The sequence below is a fragment of the Phaethon aethereus genome (genome assembly GCF_964289735.1).
Source record: "Phaethon aethereus genome assembly, chromosome: 17".
Taxonomy (NCBI): domain Eukaryota; kingdom Metazoa; phylum Chordata; class Aves; order Phaethontiformes; family Phaethontidae; genus Phaethon; species Phaethon aethereus.
In genome coordinates, this window is record NC_138593.1 from 12,824,211 (window position 1) to 12,842,106 (window position 17,896).

At 53.8% G+C, this 17,896-nt stretch overlaps 3 protein-coding genes across 6 annotated transcripts in view; 2 read left to right on the forward strand and 1 right to left on the reverse strand.

Annotated features, from left to right (window-relative positions):
• Positions 1-4,689, forward strand: part of TAOK3 (TAO kinase 3) — a gene marked incomplete at its 5' end in the record, with an annotated part of 51,210 nt that extends 46,521 nt beyond the window's left edge. For all 4 annotated transcript variants that reach the window (XM_082007840.1, XM_082007839.1, XM_082007841.1 and 1 more), the window contains 4 exons: positions 1,192-1,431; positions 2,416-2,628; positions 3,056-3,238; positions 3,336-4,689. In XM_082007840.1, the coding sequence (XP_081863966.1) occupies positions 1,192-1,431; positions 2,416-2,628; positions 3,056-3,238; positions 3,336-3,497 (798 nt within the window). In that variant the 3' untranslated portion in view covers positions 3,498-4,689. The remainder of the gene's footprint in view (positions 1-1,191; positions 1,432-2,415; positions 2,629-3,055; positions 3,239-3,335) is intronic.
• Positions 4,690-6,253: 1,564 nt separating this feature from the next.
• PEBP1 (phosphatidylethanolamine binding protein 1) lies at positions 6,254-8,447 on the reverse strand (the record flags this gene model as incomplete). Its single annotated transcript, XM_082007786.1, has 4 exons — positions 8,135-8,447; positions 7,647-7,756; positions 6,906-7,006; positions 6,254-6,471 (listed from the first exon to the last, which is right to left on the reverse strand). Exons 1-4 carry the CDS (start codon positions 8,267-8,269, stop codon positions 6,254-6,256), a joined length of 564 nt encoding a protein of 187 aa, XP_081863912.1. The 5' UTR covers positions 8,270-8,447.
• Positions 8,448-8,764: 317 nt separating this feature from the next.
• VSIG10 (V-set and immunoglobulin domain containing 10) lies at positions 8,765-17,750 on the forward strand (the record flags this gene model as incomplete). The annotated part of the gene is made up of 7 exons (XM_082007829.1): positions 8,765-9,153; positions 9,897-10,181; positions 13,891-14,172; positions 15,040-15,333; positions 15,872-15,982; positions 17,319-17,516; positions 17,680-17,750. Exons 1-7 carry the CDS (start codon positions 8,865-8,867, stop codon positions 17,748-17,750), a joined length of 1,530 nt encoding a protein of 509 aa, XP_081863955.1. The 5' UTR covers positions 8,765-8,864.
• Positions 17,751-17,896: the final 146 nt, after the last annotated feature.

The following is a 17,896-nucleotide window of genomic DNA, read 5'->3' on the forward strand; positions in this document are numbered from 1 at the left end:
CAACATCCTTATGGCCGAGAATGCAGAGACAAGACCTGGCCCTGTTCCCTTCCCCATTCTTCTTGCTTAAACCCGCCACAGTTGTAACAGCCAAAGGGGCTGAAGTGCCTGTTTGCAGGTGCTGATGTTGAGAATTACAACAGGATTACAACATGCAAGCAGCAACTCAGAATAATTAGATTTTTTTTTTTTTTTTTTTTTTTACTTCTGCTGCAGAAACATATTAGACTGAGCCAACACTGGGTCCTCCCTGTGCTGGGCACCGTGTGTGTAGTGTGAGGCAGCCCCCACTGTGCCTGTCTTTAGTCTAGCGTGAAGCACGGCCCTGAGTTTGTAAACCTGAGAGCTGAAACAGAGAGGTACCAGCAGACCATCTGTGAAGGTCACCAAATCACCAGCAAGGGGTATAGCTGTAACCACTGCTTGACTGAGCTGGATTCAGCTCCATGCTCCACAGGTTGTTGCTGATAGCTTGAGACAGAAGTACTAGCTGTAGTCAGGGAGAGAATCCGGTATCTTCCTCTTCCGTGGCTGGTAACTCAGTGAAGGTTTTCCTAGACTGCAGGGCACCATGTGCAGGAACTCCTATGTGCACACTGTGAATTGTGTGAGGCTTGGGCTGTATCCTCATTTTAAAAAAAAAACCGTGCTGCGCCTGGGTCCGAAAACCACCTGTACACAGTGGTAGATTAAATTATTTTTCTTACCTGATGTGGTGTGTTAGAGCTGTTCATCTCTGCTTTGGCCATTCTAGTATTAGTGATAGGAGAGATGCCTCATCTCCCAGGGTCTAGCAGGGGTTCAGAGTAATTTAAAACAGACAAATAAGAGCCCCCGATTCCTTCAGTCACCCCAGCCCAATGAGCACCCCAGGATCTATTTATTAAAAACTTGTGTGGTTCTCGGCAGTGGCAGAGGGCTCGCCTGTGGTCCCAGTGCCACCTGCTGGAGACTGCCTGGGTGATCCAGGAGCTGCCAGGGGAGCCGGTCACAGGGGAGGGAGGGATGCGAGGTGGCTGGTTTGTTAGCGTTCCTGTCGTGTTGCTGGGTTTGTGTTTGCGGCATATGGAAGTCCTTGATGCTGTCTAGAGGAGTGACGAGCAGACCCGGCCTCGCAAACTCTACTGCATCTCGGGGCAGAGAGGATCACTCCTCAGCTTTTGTCTTGTGCTCTGCTGTCCTCTTGTGCAGGAGTTAAACAAGAAGCGGACCCAGAAGGAAATGGAGCATGCCATGCTGATCCGGCACGACGAGTCGACGCGCGAGCTGGAGTACAGGCAGCTGCACACGCTGCAGAAGCTGCGAATGGACCTGATCCGGCTGCAGCACCAGACTGAGCTCGAGAACCAGCTGGAATACAACAAGCGGCGAGAGCGGGAGCTGCACAGGAAGCATTTCATGGAGCTCCGGCAGCAACCAAAGAACTTGAAGGTGCTGGAAGCTTTCCTTCCTCCTCTTCCAACCCCCATCCTGCCAGCCAGGCTGGTCTTGTCTGCTTGCTGCCTCCTCTGTGCAGTATCCATGCTGCAGAACTGCTGTTCTCCACCAGCACCGTGTGCTCTCCCTTGCATCCCTTTCCTTTGTGGAGGCTCCTCCAGTGTAAGAAAGTTGCAGGCTGTTACAGCAAGGAGCTCACGGAGGGTTTTTTTTTAAGTGCCATCCTAATTGAGGCTGCTGGGTAAAAACAGGTGAGCCCTTAGCAAAGCATTACAGAACTTGCTCCTGATGAGCTGTGCTTTCTTCAGGCCCTTGCTGGTGTCAGCCTATAAACCTTGATATGGAAAGGGGTTGGGTGATGGTTCCTAACTTTCAAAGTCAGCAGAGAGAGAGAACGGGGGTGTGCCGAGCACTGTGCTCTGTCCCGCTTTGGCTGCGGGTTGATTAGAAACCTGTGAGGTGCTTGCTGTGGGAGATTTCTGTTCCTCCTCTGAATGTCCAAAAAGGCACGTGGCTTTTATGCACTTTGTCACAGCTTTGCTAGTTCTCAGATCTGCAATCTCTGTGTAGCGCATGGTCGAGGTAGGGGACGAAGCTTGTGGAGGCCTTGGCGAGGTAGCAAAATGGGAGGCCTTGAAAAAGCAAATGCTTTTTGGGAGGCAGGTGGCAGGGTGACAGGCTGGGCGACCTGCAGGAAGCAGGGGCAGGGGTTGGAAGTGCCCTGGGCTGCGGAGGGCTTAGTGGATCCTGTTGCTGGCCCAGGCCCGTGGTCAGTGCTGGAGCAGGCCGGAGCTGATGCTGCCCGTTAGATCGCTGTGTGTGCGAAGCACAGCCTGCTCGCCTGGGCACAGGGGCAGGAGAGAGCATGGAGCGCAGGGGAGCGGCGGTTGTCACTCGCCAGCCTGCCCGTTTGGATGTACTGTAACCTCTCCATCCCCAAAGCTCTTCGTGCTCTTCACGTCGTTCCTTCCTTGGCAGGCTATGGAAATGCAGATCAAAAAGCAGTTCCAGGACACATGCAAAGTGCAAACTAAGCAGTACAAAGCACTGAAGAATCACCAGCTGGAAGTAACTCCAAAGAGTGAGCACAAGACAATTTTGAAGAGTCTGAAGGACGAACAGACGAGGAAGCTCGCCATCCTGGCAGAGCAGTATGAGCAGAGCATCAATGAGATGATGGCCTCCCAAGCGGTAGGTGCAGCGCCCGGCATCTCCCGTCCCTGGGCGGGGGGTCCCCGACAGAGGTGCATGGAGGAGTGGCACAGTGCCTGCAGCACGCTGTGTCCTGCCCTTGCCGCTGGACAGTTAGCGATGCGGTTTTGTTGGGAACAGCTGTTGTAAGTGCTGCATCAGGCGGCACTTTCTCTCTTGTAATAAGCGTCCCGCAGAACACGCTTCCTTCCCCTGCTGCCCCCGCATGCTGGGGATTTAGTTGGGTCTTCTCTGAGGCTTCTGTCTCTGCACGAGTTGGGAAGCAGCCGTTTCTGAAGCCCTTCCTGCTTTCTCGTGCTGCCACCAGCACCAAAGGCTTTGAGAAGGAAGGGCAGTGTGTCACTAGTGTGGGAGCGAAGAAATTCCTAGTGGAGGTTTGATTGTTGTTTTCCCAATGGTCTTACAGCTACGGCTGGATGAGGCCCAAGAAGCAGAATGCCAAGCCCTGAGACTGCAACTCCAGCAGGAGATGGAGCTGCTCAACGCGTACCAGAGCAAAATTAAGATGCAGACAGAAGCACAGCACGAAAGAGAACTCCAGAAGCTGGAGCAACGGGTGTCGCTGCGCAGGGCACATCTTGAACAGAAGGTATGTTTCGGTGGGCTGGCAGGGTCGGCATGGCGCGCCCGGTGCTCCCCAGGGCGGTCGTGCTCTGCGAAGGGGCTGCTGACTCTGCTTCTTCCAGATCGAAGAGGAGCTAGCCGCCCTCCAGAAGGAACGCAGCGAGAGGATAAAGTTTCTGTTGGAAAGGCAGGAGCGAGAGATTGAGACGTTTGACATGGAGAGCTTGCGAATGGGCTTTGGGAATTTGGTCACGTTAGAATATCCCAAGGAGGACTATAGATGAGGTTAAATTTCTTTGCCATTGAAAAACAAACACACAAAAAAAAAAAGACAAAAAGCAAACAAAATACTGAGAAAACTTGCAAAACCAACATTCCCCATGTTAACGGGCGTGCTCTCTCTCTTTCTGTCTCTCTTACTGACATCGTGTCGGACTAGTGCCTGTATATTCTTACTCCATCAGGGGCCCCTTTCCCCCTGTGTCAAGTCCCGGTGCAGGACAGCTCCTGGCGGTCGTTTCCATAGTATGTCACAGTATCGATGTCTCTGTGCAATGATTAAAAATGCTTCAGTGAAAACTTTGGAGACAATTTTAATGGAGGGGAAAAAAAAAGTGGATGTATGTTGCTTTTGAGCAATCACTCATTTTACCACCAATCAATGAAAGTACAAGCAAAAAAAAAAAAAAAATCAAGAGATATACAAACCCAGGGGGAGAGAGACTAAATCCGCAGCCTTACCTTAACTAGCTGCTGCATAATTTTATTTTATTTTTATTTTTTTGGTATTTATTCATCAGGAATAATTAAATAATAAAAAATTTTATTAAAGATTGAAAAATTTGATACATTTTACAGAAAAAAAAACCTTAATCGTGATGTACATATCAGTGGTGACATATTATTACTTTTTTGGGGGTGGGGCAGGGTGGGGCAAAGATCTGGTGATTTTTAGAAGAACCATGCCAGGCGAGGCGGGGATGAGACCTCGCTCCTCGGCATATTCTTGATTGTATCATAATCATTTTCTGCTGTCGCAGAGAATGTGAATACACTTAAATGAGCCCACAGGATCCCAGTAGCACAAATTGGGCTTTGTCAAATCGTGTATTTTGTGTATAGAAGGAATTTAAGGAGAGCTTTTACTTATTTTCATATTGTATTTTAACTGTTTCTCTGATCAAAAATTTTTTTACTTCTTTCCCCCTTTCCCTCCTGCTCCCAGCCACCCCCCCCCGCCCACTCTCCGGTTCAGTACTTGGAGTTCAGCACTGTCTGTCAGATCATCCCCAGCTCCCCTTCCCCCCCCCTTTTTTTTCTTTTGTTCCTCCCCCAAGTCCACCCCCAACCCCATGATCTTGGTCATAAATATTGCATTATTCACACTTTCAAACTGTGTATTTTCTTACAATAAAAAGATTAAAAAAAAAGGCTTTACTTCTTTTGCATGCACTTTAAAAAAAGAAAAAAAAAACCCAACAAAAAAAAGCCCTAATAAAACACCAAAACCGTTTTTCAGGTTCCAAGGAAAAGCATGAATAGCTGTCAGAGCTTTTAATTATATTTGTAAATAAAAGTGTTCATCACAATGCCTCGCTGTCTCATTGGGGGAAGAGCGGCACAGTCTGAAGGTAGGGACAGGGCCCTGGACCCTCTGTTCCCACCAGCACTCCTCTCCCGTGCCCTCCAGCCTGCTTTTCTTGCCAGTGGAGGTTTTTAGGCTAATGGGTTGTGGGTGTTTTGGTTTTTTATGTCCTGCTTCCAGCATGGCACAGTACAGCTGTTCAAGCATGTGCTTAGGCTTGTGCATTGACACCATCAAGCCTGTTTTAATGTTTAAATGTTTTACAATGGCTGGGTTGAAAAACTGAAAAACTACCTTGGGATAGAAGCCAACCACCTTTCTTTGTTACAGCATCACTCTCATTTTTAAATCTGCTGTCAGGGTTGATGGAGCTGCAGTGGTGTGGGCTCTGGCAAGCACCACACCATGGGAGCACCCATGGGCAGGGACCAGCTGTCCTCAACAGCTGGCTCTGCTGCCCCAGCAGCTGCAAGGAAGGTCAAGGGTGGCAAGAGGAGGTTCTTGGGGGACAAATGACCCCACTGATGCAACCCCGTAAAAAGCAGTGTTCTCTCTAAAACCTAAAGCCAGGCTGCCAGTGCTCTGCTTGCCCTGAGCCTGCGCTGCGAGGGCACGCTGAGCAGCTTTAAAGGTGTACAAGGCAGGTTGTTGGCCAGAAAGACACAACTGCTTTGAGCTGCGTTCTGCCAGGAGCAGGGGAGCTCCTCTCAGCAGGTCTGGGCCCTTCACAGCAGGAGGAGGAAAGGAACCCAATCCTGTAAGCGCTGCCCCCATCCCCCAGAAAGGCAACCACACCAGCCACCACTGTGGTAAGTTTTTAATTGCACTGTGAGCAAACAGCACATTAACAACAGGTCACAACAGAACTTGAACAAAACAAGTGGCAACAGAAAAGAGAAGGAAGTGCTACAAACCAGCTTCTCTGCCTCCTACCAGCTATCCCTTCACTACTTCAGTGGTTCACTCCAGTGAAGTGGAGGCACTGGCCAAATACTTGAGGGTAAAAATAAAATTTAAAAAAGGGGGGCACGTTCCCTTAGACTGCCATCTCCTCCTCTCCTGAAAAGGGGAGACCACAGCCAGCACCAACCCAGAAGTCGTTCTGCACCCACACCACTGCTGCATAACACCATTTCAGCACAGCAGAGACTCTGCAGCTACAGCAATTAGCAAAGGTTTTGGTTTCCTGAAGCAGGTCAGCCTGGAGCTCCTCCGGAGCTCATCTAGCTAGCCATTGCCTGTACCGACGCAAGTCAGCTGAAGCACAGCACATATCTGGACCACACTGACACAGAAGCAGGTTTGGGACGGTGACAGGGTTACAGATGCAGCGCTCAGTGCGGGAGCAGTTGGGTTCGACTCACTAATCAAACAAAACTACAGCGACATGCTCTGACCAGCCTGGTCTCCAGGGCGCAGGGGGTGCTGCACAGTGCTTCTTCAGGTCCCCTCGCCCTACTTCCCCGACAGCTGCTCGTAGAGCTTCGGCACATAGTCGTCCCACTCCGCCTGGTAGCAAGTGCCAGCCACTGGCACCCCCAGCTCGTACTTGCTGCGGAAAGCCGCCACCTTGAACTTCCCTCGTTTGTCACCAGAGCGATTACAGAGGATGGGCTCGTTGCAGGTCAGCTGCTTCGGCTGCTCATACACCAGCCACACGTAGCGGTGCAGCCCTGTGGGGAGGACAGAGCGTTACAAATGCCAGTCCCCTGCAATTCCCAGGTGTAAGGTTTGCTCTGAAGCCACCCCAGGAGCGCAGGGAAACGGCTGCCTGCGCTCTCCAGGATCAGAAGGCTAAGTGCGATGGAGCTAAAGCAGCTTAGAGAAGATGCACTAGATAGGCCTAAACGGCTTGTGGCCTGCCTAGGCTAGCGTTCCCCCTGCCAGGCAACACTGCCTACTGACTGCAGGCAGAACAGCACAAGCCTGTCACCACACAGCAAAGGGACAGTGGTGAAGCCCGGCCATGGCTACGTGCAGCCACAGGCAGCCCTGTGTGGGCCAATTCCACAGTGTGGCACATGCCAAGCAGGCAGTTTTCTGCAGGCCTCCCCACCCGCCCCTGCAAGCCACATTTGATTACACACAGCTGCAGCCAGGTACAGACCTGTTCCTTTGGGAGGTCCAGAGCCGACGTAATCTGACAGCACAGTCCCACTCCCCACATCGTTGCCTTTCATGTTGGTCACCAGAAAGTGGTGCCATTCCCTGAAGGAAGAAGGCAAACAACAATCAGACTGCATCACAGCCCCAGCTAAGACCCTTCCTTACTCCAAGCTGCTGCTTTTCTGTAAGGCTGTCAGCACAGGGTCACCAGAGCTAACAGCTGCCACTCCTGGTTTGCCAAACCCAGAGGGCACTGGTCCTGCAGGGAGTAGGTACAGCCTCCTTCAGGAGGTAGAGCCCGTCAAAATCAGCTCCGTCATCCTGCCTTGCAGCTCCGAGAAACCCAGAGCCAGATCCCTAAGCGTGCGTACTCCACAGGCTTCCAAGCCCGATTTGAGAAAGGTGAGGTGATCCCAGGTTTAAGCCTCCATTGCTAGCATAGACTCACACAACTCACTCAATTCCAACTCACACACACGTGCCATATTAGAGCAAGCAGCAGATGCTGTGCTTCTCCAAGCTACAACAGACCTCCAAACGCCCCTGGCAAAAGCAGCTGCTCCTCCCCACATTGTCCTTGTCTCAAGGAGAGCTGCAAGGACACTGTTTCTATCCCAAGCCACAGACTCACTGCTGCACCTTGAGCAGACCACATTCCTCACCTCCTTCTAAGCCTCTGCTCAGAACAAGATGGATGCTCCTTTTTCCCCAGACAAGCTAGGGAGTTACCCACCCCTATTACCTGAACTTTGGGTCCTTCCTACTGGGAGCATCTGGGTCTGTGAGAACCAGGGTATAGAGCTTCTGGGGATCGCAGCCATCCCATTCAATGCTGGTGGGGCGATGCTGGACCTGGAGCAATGACAGCATTAGCACGAGCAACCAGCCCTGCTGCCTGCACCACGCAGTTTGCGCCAGCCAGCAGCACTGCACATGGAGGCCACGTGTGACCAACGAAGGCAACAACACCCGAGGAGTTCAAGGCCATTCATGCCAGCTCACACCCAGCCTACAAGAGCCGCCGGGATTCCTCCTGCGGTATGGAGCCAGGCCTGACCGCACCACCCCCGTGCAAGAGTCGGCACCAAAGCGAGGCACCTCTCCCTCCACCCCGCACCCAGGGAGGCTCCGATGGAGGCTGCCAGCACGAAGGCGCAAGAGGCCCAGCCGCCTCCCGCCATTTTGCCGCGCCTCCGTGCGACACACGCGCGGGGCCGGGCCCTGACTCACCTGAGTGGGCGTGAGCACCTTGCCCAGCTCGTCTATCTCCACGGAGCCATACTTGACCCGCAGCGGGTGCGCCGGCTTCTGCTCCACCTCGGTGAGGCTCAGCGGCCCGCTCCACAGCCCCAGATCCACCGGCATGGCGCCTGCTGCACTCCACTCCGCGCACTGCCCCCGCACCGCCCAATCACCGCCACGCTCGGCCCGCCCCCCGCTCCCATTGGCGGAGCCGCCGCCACGCTCCGCTCCCCATTGGCGGCGGCGCGCCCGCTAGCTTTTCCCCTGCTCCAGCTGTTGGGGCGCCCCCCAGCCTCCAGCCGTGGATAAGCTCATCCTTTACGCTTTCCACCTGCTTCCTCCTCCCAGTCCCTCTTCAGTCTGTGCTCTGCTTCCTTGCTCTCCAGCGTTGGTTTAAGTCGCTGCCTGCTGGTTTTTTAATTTTTCTTTTTGCCCATACCCAGGAATCATACATTTTGTGGCAGGGTTCATAGTCATTTATCACTGTTCTTCCCGCTCCCACTGCTTTTGGGGTGTCTCTAGGTGGTTGAGTTATGGAAGACCCTCGCGGAGGGGGGGGGTGTCGTTTAGTACCTGCGCTTAGTTTTGCCCTCGGGAAACACCACCCTCCTTGCATTAAATGCTCCCGGTCCTTGGACTGCACCCGATGTCAGTACCTGGCCCCCCCGGGCGCGGCAACACGCTTCGGTCGCTCTGAGGGGGCTACTCAAGATGGCGGATGGGGCCGGGGGTCGAGCACCCCCAAGATGGCGGGCGGGGGGGCTCCCCCGAGATGGCGGGTCTCAGGCGGCGGCGACTGATACACGACTCCCTTCACGGGCCCCAGCCAGCGGGCAGGGGAGGGCTGGCGGGCCCGCCCGCTCGCCGGGGCGGAGGCCAGGCAGCGGAGGCGGCGGGCGGCTCTTGGCAGCGGCACACGGCGATGTGGCTCCGCGGCGGGACGCCGCCGGTCCGGTTCTTCCTCGCCCTCTGCCTCTGGAGCCTGGTGCCGCGCCGGGACGCCGCAGGTAGGTGCGGGGGGCTGAGGGGAGGGGAGCGGTGGGCGTTGGCAGGTGACCATGAGAGCCCTCCCGGTGTCACCTCAGCCCGCGGCGCTCCTGAGGGGAGCTCCCCAGCCGGCCCTAATGCTGATTTCTTTGCAAAAATTCTTTTTTTTTTTTTCTGTAAGTAACAAAAATCCCCTTTGAAAACAAGCAGGGCAGGCGCTGAGGGGTCTGATAGAAGGGGGGACTCCTGCGGACCCTCGAGTTGGCTGTAGGGTCCGGGTGCCATTTGGCAGGGGAAGGGGAGAGTAGGGAAGGCCGACGGGATATCAACAGTTGTGTCGTCTTCCTCGATGGCTACCGATATTGGCGTTTTGTCTCCTTTTTCGGTACTGTGCGCTCCCCGGAGCAGTGCAGGGATGAGGCTCCGTGGGCAAGTGGTCCAGCAAAATGTGGGGTGAGCATGGACATCGCTGTGACCCAGCATTGTCGGTGCTCTAACACCGCTCTTCTCTGGCTCCTTCAGGTCGCTCGTTTGCTGCCCTTCTCTCGGGCAGAAATAGCCTGTCCTTGCTTTTCCTGTAGAACCTTTCAAGCTGTGTCCTTCCTGACCGTGTGTCTGCACGCGTCTTGGAGATCCTTTGGCAAGAGCCCCCCTAACAAGCACCCCAGAGGGTTGATAATATACCCGATGTCCAGGTCTTTGCTGATGGAATGGGGCTTTGCCGGTTCCCTAGATCCCTAACGCTGTTCCTTCTGTTTTGCAGGAACAGAGGAAGTGGTCTTTGGGAGGGTTGGAGGAAGCATCCTCCTTTTATGCCGAAACGTCTCCAAAGAAGCAACCGAGGTGGTCTGGTTTCAAGGGGATCCGCACTCTTTCCCCCCACTCTTCTCCTCAAGGTTCGCCTTCCCCCCGGACGTGCGTTTCTCCCTGGTTGACAACAGCTCTCTGCGCATCACAGAGCTGCGTGTGCAGGACGAGGGCAACTACACTTGCAAGGAAGTGCTGAACAGGACAGACCATGAGCACAGGGTCCAGCTCCTGGTAGCCAGTAAGTCTGTCCCACATCTATGAATTTCCTCCTCTGAGTCTCACAGGTCCCCAGATTCATCTGGCACTGGTGGAAAAATAGTGGGGAAAAAAGGGCAAGTTGGCCTTATTGTGCAAAATCTGTCAGCAGGCTGATACTACTCAATTACACATTTGCTTACCAGCAGAGCGATGTGTGTCCGAATGGTCTGGCAAGGGTCAGTTGTGTGTGACACAGAGGATGGGATGCCAGATGTTAAGTCCACACTATGTCATTTCCTTCATCACTGGTGATGATAAACTAGTTTTTGAACAGATCTTTCATGTCCTGTAACTGGTCCAGAGGGGCTCTTTGCCTCAGAATCTGGGTGACTTGAGCCTTCATAAAACTTGGGCTTTGGGCTGCTGCTCACTGTCTTTTTTCCCCTTGATTGAAATACACGTTTGATGTGCCGCGCCATTACTTGTTGCCATCCATTTGGTGTGAGGATGGAGGGTCCTCAGCTGATGAGTTGTCTGTGCTGAGTCTGAGAGTGCAACCTTCCCATTTTAATGGGAATACCACGTTCCTCAAATTTACTGCTGGAAGCACTGTCCTGGGAGCATGCCTGTTGTTATCAGCCAGCACAGGCCATTCTTTCAGCCTTTTTCTCCTGTTGTGTGTGTTGGTGCTTACTCCTATTTCCAACCCTACTTCATTCATTCATTCTCTTAGAAATCTTCACAGCACGGGTGGAAGATCAGTCTGGAGAGCATTCAAGTGGACGACTTTGGACACTGCTGGGGCAGGTCCTTCCTGCTTCTGCCGGGGAATTGTTCTCTTGCCCAGATGTCCCATCTCTTCTGTGGGAACAGCCCTCTCCAGATCAGCAGGGAGCGCAGGTCCACTCTCGGCCCCGTCACCAAGTCTGATAGGATGTGACACGGGCTCGGGCCCCCCAGACCTGGGCTGTGACCTGCTGTCCTTTATGCCAGCCAAACCCATATTATAGGGTTGAGAAGAAGGAAAGACTGCTGCCAGTTTGCCTTTTTCAGCGACGCTCTGTGCTCTCTTGGCCTCTTTCTTTCTTTCCATCAACACCTGCCGTCTGTGAGACCTGTTTTCTGTTTGTATTCAGGGTGTTCCTTCCTTCTCGGTGTTTGGTGAAGGGTGCATGTTTGTAAAAGTTGAACCTGTTTTGTACAGATGAAATCTAAGTTCACACAAGTAAAAATCCCCTTCTTGGGGCAAGGAACCTGTAGGTGGGGTTTGGAGAGTCACAGAGGGCTGGAGTGAAGGAATTGAACCCCAGGCTGCTTCAGAGAATATACACATAGGCATGGAGCTTAGGAGGGGGGAGCCCTAAATCTGGAGCACTGAGGCAAAACACGCATGAGCAAAAGATTATCTATGGCATGCCAAGTGTTGGCACTGCACTCTGAACTTTATTTATTAGCGTGGAATTAATGTGTCAATTAATTTCCAAAGGTTACAAAGGTGATATGGGACAGTGGGGTGCCCTTTAGTAGGCGGAAGAGGTTATTTCTGGTGGTGCTTTAGATCAGCAGAAGAAACAAAGGCCAGAAGTTGAAGCTTCTCAACCTCAGACTAGAAGCATGGGCCCTGATTTTTCACATTTACTGTTAGTGGAGCAACTTAGCCTGGGCTGGAGCAGACCTCTCAGACACAGCCTTGGCACTGCTGTAAAAGAGCCACCCAGGATCTGTAGGCTTCATGTGGGAGTTACCAGTTGACAGTCTTCAAGCCATCTCATGCATTGTACCAAGGAGTTCTCTTTTTGCTTAAAACTGCATTTCAAAAACCTCATGCAGTAGAGGGGATATTCTAGCAGCACGACAAAGGTGCAGCCCTGGCTTGAGCTGCTGTTCTGTGTTTGTTTTGGGTAGGAAGTACATGGTGTGAAGGAAACGTGCAATTGCACACCTTGGTATGTTTGTGTGCAATTTGATATAAGCCACCGTCGGTTCTTCTGCGGGCACAAGGTCCTTTTTGCTCGTGGGGTTTTTTTGGTGGCAGGGGGTGGGAGGTTCTTAGGGGTTTGGGTTTTTAACATTTTGGGGACAGATCTCCTGTTAGCATTTAGACAGAAAAGCGGAGTTGTACTGGGAGAGCCTAGGAGTTCAGGATGTAAAGCTGATGGCTTCAGGAGGCAGGTTCCTGGAACCAGCACTGAAAGTGCAGCGCTCTGGCTGGACGTCTGGAAAGGCTGTGTCTGCCTCTCGACACGGTGCGTTTCTGGTGATTCAGGCTGACAGGTTGCTCATATTAACCACAGCCAGGTTTCTGCATCGGTTATGAGACCCAGAGCGGAGACAGAGGAAGTGTTGTAGAGAACTTTCTTGCCAGAGCTGGATGGTTTCAAAGATCACACAAGCTGCGTGCATACAGTTCCCGGAAAGCCGAGCCCCAAGGAGTTATGTTCTTGTAGCTCACATGGGGTTATGCCATGATGTTGTGCGTTTTTTTAAACTCATGTTATTTGAAAGTCACTTGAATAAATGCTCCGCAAAATAAACATCAGGCATCCCTCTGACACCTCTTGTGTGGGGCTTGCCTTGGCAGCATCTGATCTCTCGGTGGGGTCTTGTTCAGCATTGGATTAGGGAAGCCAGCCACAGGGGCACAGTGTGTTAATTCTGCCGCGATCAGAGTCCGGAATCCCTATGGCTGTTAAACAAACATCTGTGTGTATCTCTGCATGGCGGAGGGTGTATGAAACCAGCTGATGGGAGACAGGCAGGAACTTCTGCTGCACGAAACGTGAGCCCTGCTCTGCCCAAAGGGATTGCTCTTGGGTTTCTGTTGGCTTCTGACCCACGCCTGCCATCATGTAGTTGTTTCTGTATTTAAATAACAAACGTAGTCATGGTGGTTACGAAGTGGCCCTGGCATCAGGCCAGCGGTGACTTACCCTACCTATGTTCTTTGCTGGAGTTTGTTCCCACTGCTGCAGTGCGGTGTGGACACAGAGCGTGGTGCGTGGCTGAGTAACGCCGTCTGGCCCCACATGGCAGGGACAGTGGCGCCAGGAAGGAGCGGAGCACACTTCAGCGGCACATATCCGTTGCCCTGATCCTGCGAGCTGGAGTCACCAGGACTCCCTGTGGGCAGAGCGTCTTGCGTGCTAGGAACAGCCTCCTCCTTCAACAATGTGCTGGACTTGCTGGGGAAGTGCTCCAGCTTTGAGCTGGTGGCTCTGAGAAGCTGGTTACTTGGCCCTGGACAAGAGCCCTGGTGCTTTCCGTGTTCCCTTGGGAAATCCAAGTGCTTGTATCAGTGATGGGGAGATGCAAAGCCTTGTTCTCAAGTGGTGTGAATCAGTGTCACCCCCTTCCATCCGGGGCATGAGGACCCGTGCTGTGATGAATTGCCAAGGGCAGCATGGAGATTTTGTTCTCCTGTGGTATTTTTAGGTGCTTATCTTGTTTCTGTTGGACAAAGCTGTGGCAATAATTGTTTTCCTTGCCGTGCATTAGTCCCTCAAGACTGGGCTGTGGTTGCTGTTACGGCTTCTGCAGGACAGCCTCCTGCTTGGTGCCTGTTGACTGTCATTCAGAGTTGTGCTCCCCTGGGACTGTGGGAGGCAGGTAGGGAGCAAGATAGGCAGAGAAGCCAGGAAGGCTTTCAAGGGGAGTGATGGAAAAAACAAGCACTTCTGGGGGTTCCAGCCTGAGATGCCGACAGCTGTGACTTGGAAATGTTTCTAACCGTGTGCTGTTCTTGCTGATAGATCCACCGCACTCAACCCCAAAGTGCTGGGCTGAGACTTCCTCGTCAGGGCTGAAGCTGCAGCTGTTTTGCAGCTGGCCTGGGGGGTACCCCCACCCCACCCTACACTGGAGAGAAGAGGGGCATGATATGGAGAACTCAAGCTGGGTCATCAGCTCCATGAGCTCCTCGGACACCCATGTGGAAACGCTAAACAGCTCCCATCTCTCCCACCGAAAAGTGTTCAAGTGTGTTGGGAGCCATGTCGTCAAGCAGGAGGAACCTGCGTGCACTGTGGAGATAAGTGAGTTGACTTGCCTGCCTTATTAACTATTAATGAACCTGCTCATGGTGGGGCAGACAGGTACTCCGGTCATTTTCTGCCCTCCAGAGCGTTAAGGCAGCGGTCAGGCAAGCCAGGCTTGCAGACGCTTGCCGCAGGGGGAAATGCTAAGGAGGCAGTGAGGCAGGGCTTGGCTTGTGCAGAGGTGACTGCACAAGGCACAGAAGTCCTGCAGCTGAGATCCGTCACGGCATAGTTGCAGGTGAGTTGTGTTTTGGGTACTTCTTCAGGGGCCAACAAATCTCCCCATACCAAGCTTTTCACCTGTGCAAGCACTCATGCCTGTGTGAAATTAGAGGTCGTTTTAGTGCCTTGCTCAGCTTGAGATTAAGTTTGGCAGAGCTGGGTTTATAGCAGAAGGGTTGCATGCCCCCAGTACCCCTTTAAGCATCTGAGGGGGTCTGACTAAAGTGACTTTTGAAAACCTGAGCTTGTATTTGTCCTCCAGGCGATGTCAGGGCTACACAAGAGCTCTGCTCATCCCAAGGAAAATCCCTGGGCTGCCTTCCTTCTCTCTGCCATCGTCTCACTGGCTACCCTCCGACCGTTCTTCCCTGGGGATATAGAGACAGGTGTCAATAAAAGGACTGAGCAATGTCAAAGTTGCTCAGATCACTCCTTGGAAGGCTGCTGAAGTTTTGTGAGTGAGCTGAATGCAAAACTCACAGTGCTCAAGTCCCAATCTCCTGACTTCCTTCTGTTAATGATTATTAATCAGCCAGATGGCTGATTGCTTGTTATTTTAAACTCCTCCATTCCCTCCTTGATGCTTTTCTTTTTCTTTTTTTTTCTTCTCCCCGCCTTCCCCCCTGCCCTTGGGCTGTTCAGAAGTGCCTTCACTGGAATCGGAGCCCCCGAAGACCTGCTTTGTGGGTGACAATGTGACCCTGACATGCCGTGTGACCGAGAGCACCCCAGCAGCGAGGCTCACCTGGCTGCGGAGCATCACCCAGCCAGAGGTGGAGATCCAACCTGGAGGGAGGTACCTCATCACCCAGGAGGGCAACGTGTCCCGGCTCACCATCTGGAACTGCTCCCAGGGCACCGACGGGGGCTGTTACGTCTGCAAGGCACAGAACCCTGTGGGGCTGAGGGAGTTGTTCGTCTGCCTGACGGTGAAGCGTGAGTGGGGCTGCCTGGGGTTGCTGCGGCAGGGATTGAGGAGGAGTCAGGGACACAGCTCACAGGGGCCATTGGCAAGCCCCCAAGGGCCTCCATCTGCCACTAAGAGCCCTCTTTGCCTGTTGATGCTTTCCATACTCCTGAGGCAAGCATAGATGCAGGACTGGCTCCCTTCATCCCAGCGTGAAAAGGCCTGATTCCCCTCACCTCGGCATAATGGGCCTCAGAGAGGAGCATCCTTGGTCCCTCCTGTAGGCTGTGGGCACAGAGGAGCACCTCCAAGGCTCAAGCTGCTCAAGATCAAGAGGCAGGGGTTGATTCGCTTTCGCTAAATGAGTGTGGGCACAAAAAAAGGAGCCTTGCTGTGGTGTTTTCCATATCAATGAAGCATGAGTGCCTGAAACTCTCACCCCTTATGCTGATGGGACTGTTGCAATGATGGGAAATGGGAACTGAGACAGCACCTGCACTGAGATGTCCTCATCCATCCGTGTCCTGGTGACAAGCTGGCCTCCGGTGTCTCCTCTTCTCTCCACAGAGCCGGTGAACATCGTTGGGCTCGTGGGTGCAGTGGTGGCTCTGTCCCTGCTGGCTATTCTTGCCGTCACGGGGGTCATCTTGTACTACAATCCCCTCCTGTGCCTGAGAGGTAGGAGCTCTCCTTTGCACAAGCCAGGGAGGGGGTTACTCCTTCCTGGGGTGGCCTGGCTTTATCCCTAACTGGCTCGCCTCTTCTGGTGTGCTGGAGTCAGCCACTGATGACCACCCCAGCCCTTGGGCCTCATCCTGCTCCTGGTCAAAACCCTGTCAGACCTGGAGGCAGGTGGATTGGAAACACAAGGCCCTTCCCCAGCTGAGTGCTTCAGGCACCTTCCCCTCGCCTTCTCCATGGAGCTGTGCTGTGATGGGCCTTCTCCCCTTGCCTTGTGACCTTTCTGAGGCTCTTGCTGCATACTCGGGCAGGTCACCTTCACGTCCGTGCCTCCACATGTGGCTGCCTGAGACCATCCTACTGCAGGCAGGACTGGCAGGGGCTGTTCAGTGAAACCAGAAGCGTGCTGCCTGAGGGCCTGCTCTGGGGCCGGTTTCTAACGCTGTCTTTTCCCTTCCCTTCTCTCCCATTCAGGTGCTGCGTTCAGGTGAGTGTTGACTTTCCTCAGCCCAGTTCTGCGTGGCCTCACTAGTCTGCCTCCTGGCACAGGTGATCTCCCTGTGGGGTAGGGAATCCACCTCGGAGGCAGGACCTGTCCCCAGAGCAAAGCTGTGCTTATGGGGATGAGTGAGACCCATGTGGGACTCCCGTGGGGTGTGGGAGCAGGAGGATGAGGGGAGAGGGCGAGCGCTTGGCGTCAGAGCAGGGATGGCATTGCTTTGGGATGCGCAGGGACGGTGCTGGCAAGGCACTCGTTAGTGTGGGAGGAGGCTGTGCAGGATTGCTGCTCCTTGGCACCAATGAGCCCGAAGGCTTGGAAAGTAAATAGAAATGATGATTTTCCGCCACGCTGTACGGGCGTTTGCCCATGTCCTTCCCCTCGCAGGAGGGATGTCTGATAGCTGCACAGGAACAAGAGCCTTCGTCTCCTTGGGGTTCAGGTGCACCGGATTTCTTCTCCGCTTCCCTGCCGGCCCTGCTCCCTTCCCTTTTAGCTGTTGGTTCTGTTCCCACCGCGGTGGTGCTGCGGCACGGGAAGACTCTTTTCTGAGTGCCTTCGTTTCCCCATCTCTACGGGAGGGGAGGATAACTCCACTCGGGAGGGGCTCGTGCAGTTTAGTACACCAATATTGGTGAGGTGGTTGGAGGACTTTGGAAGCCGAACGGGAAGCAGTGCAGCGTGCCGTTGGTGGTGTTGCTGCCAGCAGGGACTGAAACCAGCTGTTCTCTGAACAGGGTTAGTGCATCAGAGGAGGAGGCCATCAGAATTGGTCGTTTTGGTGTAGAGGGGAGGCAGAGGCTGGAGGGAGGGGTGGGGACTGGCTGTCCTCAGCCTTTCAGCCCACCTCTGCTTGTTCTGCTGTTCACAGGAGTCAAGACTCAGGTGATGTCCTAGTGCTGGTGGACTCGGAAGACGACGATGAGGGGAAGGGGGAAGACGAGACCGTGACCAGCTCCACCAAGCACGCGGCGATGGTGCTGGTCAATGGGGACAGCGTCCAGGCGGCTTACCTCGACTGCCTTACGGAAGGTGAGCCCTTGATGCCTGCCTGCCAGCCGAGTTTTGGGGCAGCAGCCACCTGCTCTCCTGTTACGCTGGGAACCTTCCTGGAGCAGCTGCCAGGGAGGGAGGAATTCCTGTTGTCTGGCCTGTTGGCACTTGCTGAGATGCTGCTGCTCTGTGCCCTGCGTAGGTGACGACGGTGAGCAGCACGGCGCGGTCTCTCCGCAGGAAACGAGGGGAGAAGAGACGCAAGGCACATAGTTTCCATCCCTCCTTGCAGCAGCACACAGAGCTCCGGCTGGACGCCCAGTGTCAAGCACGTCCTCGTTGCCGTGTGGATGAGCGCAGGCTGTCGGTGTCCTGCAGCAGGCTGCTTCGGACGGAGCATCCCCACTTCTCTCTCCACG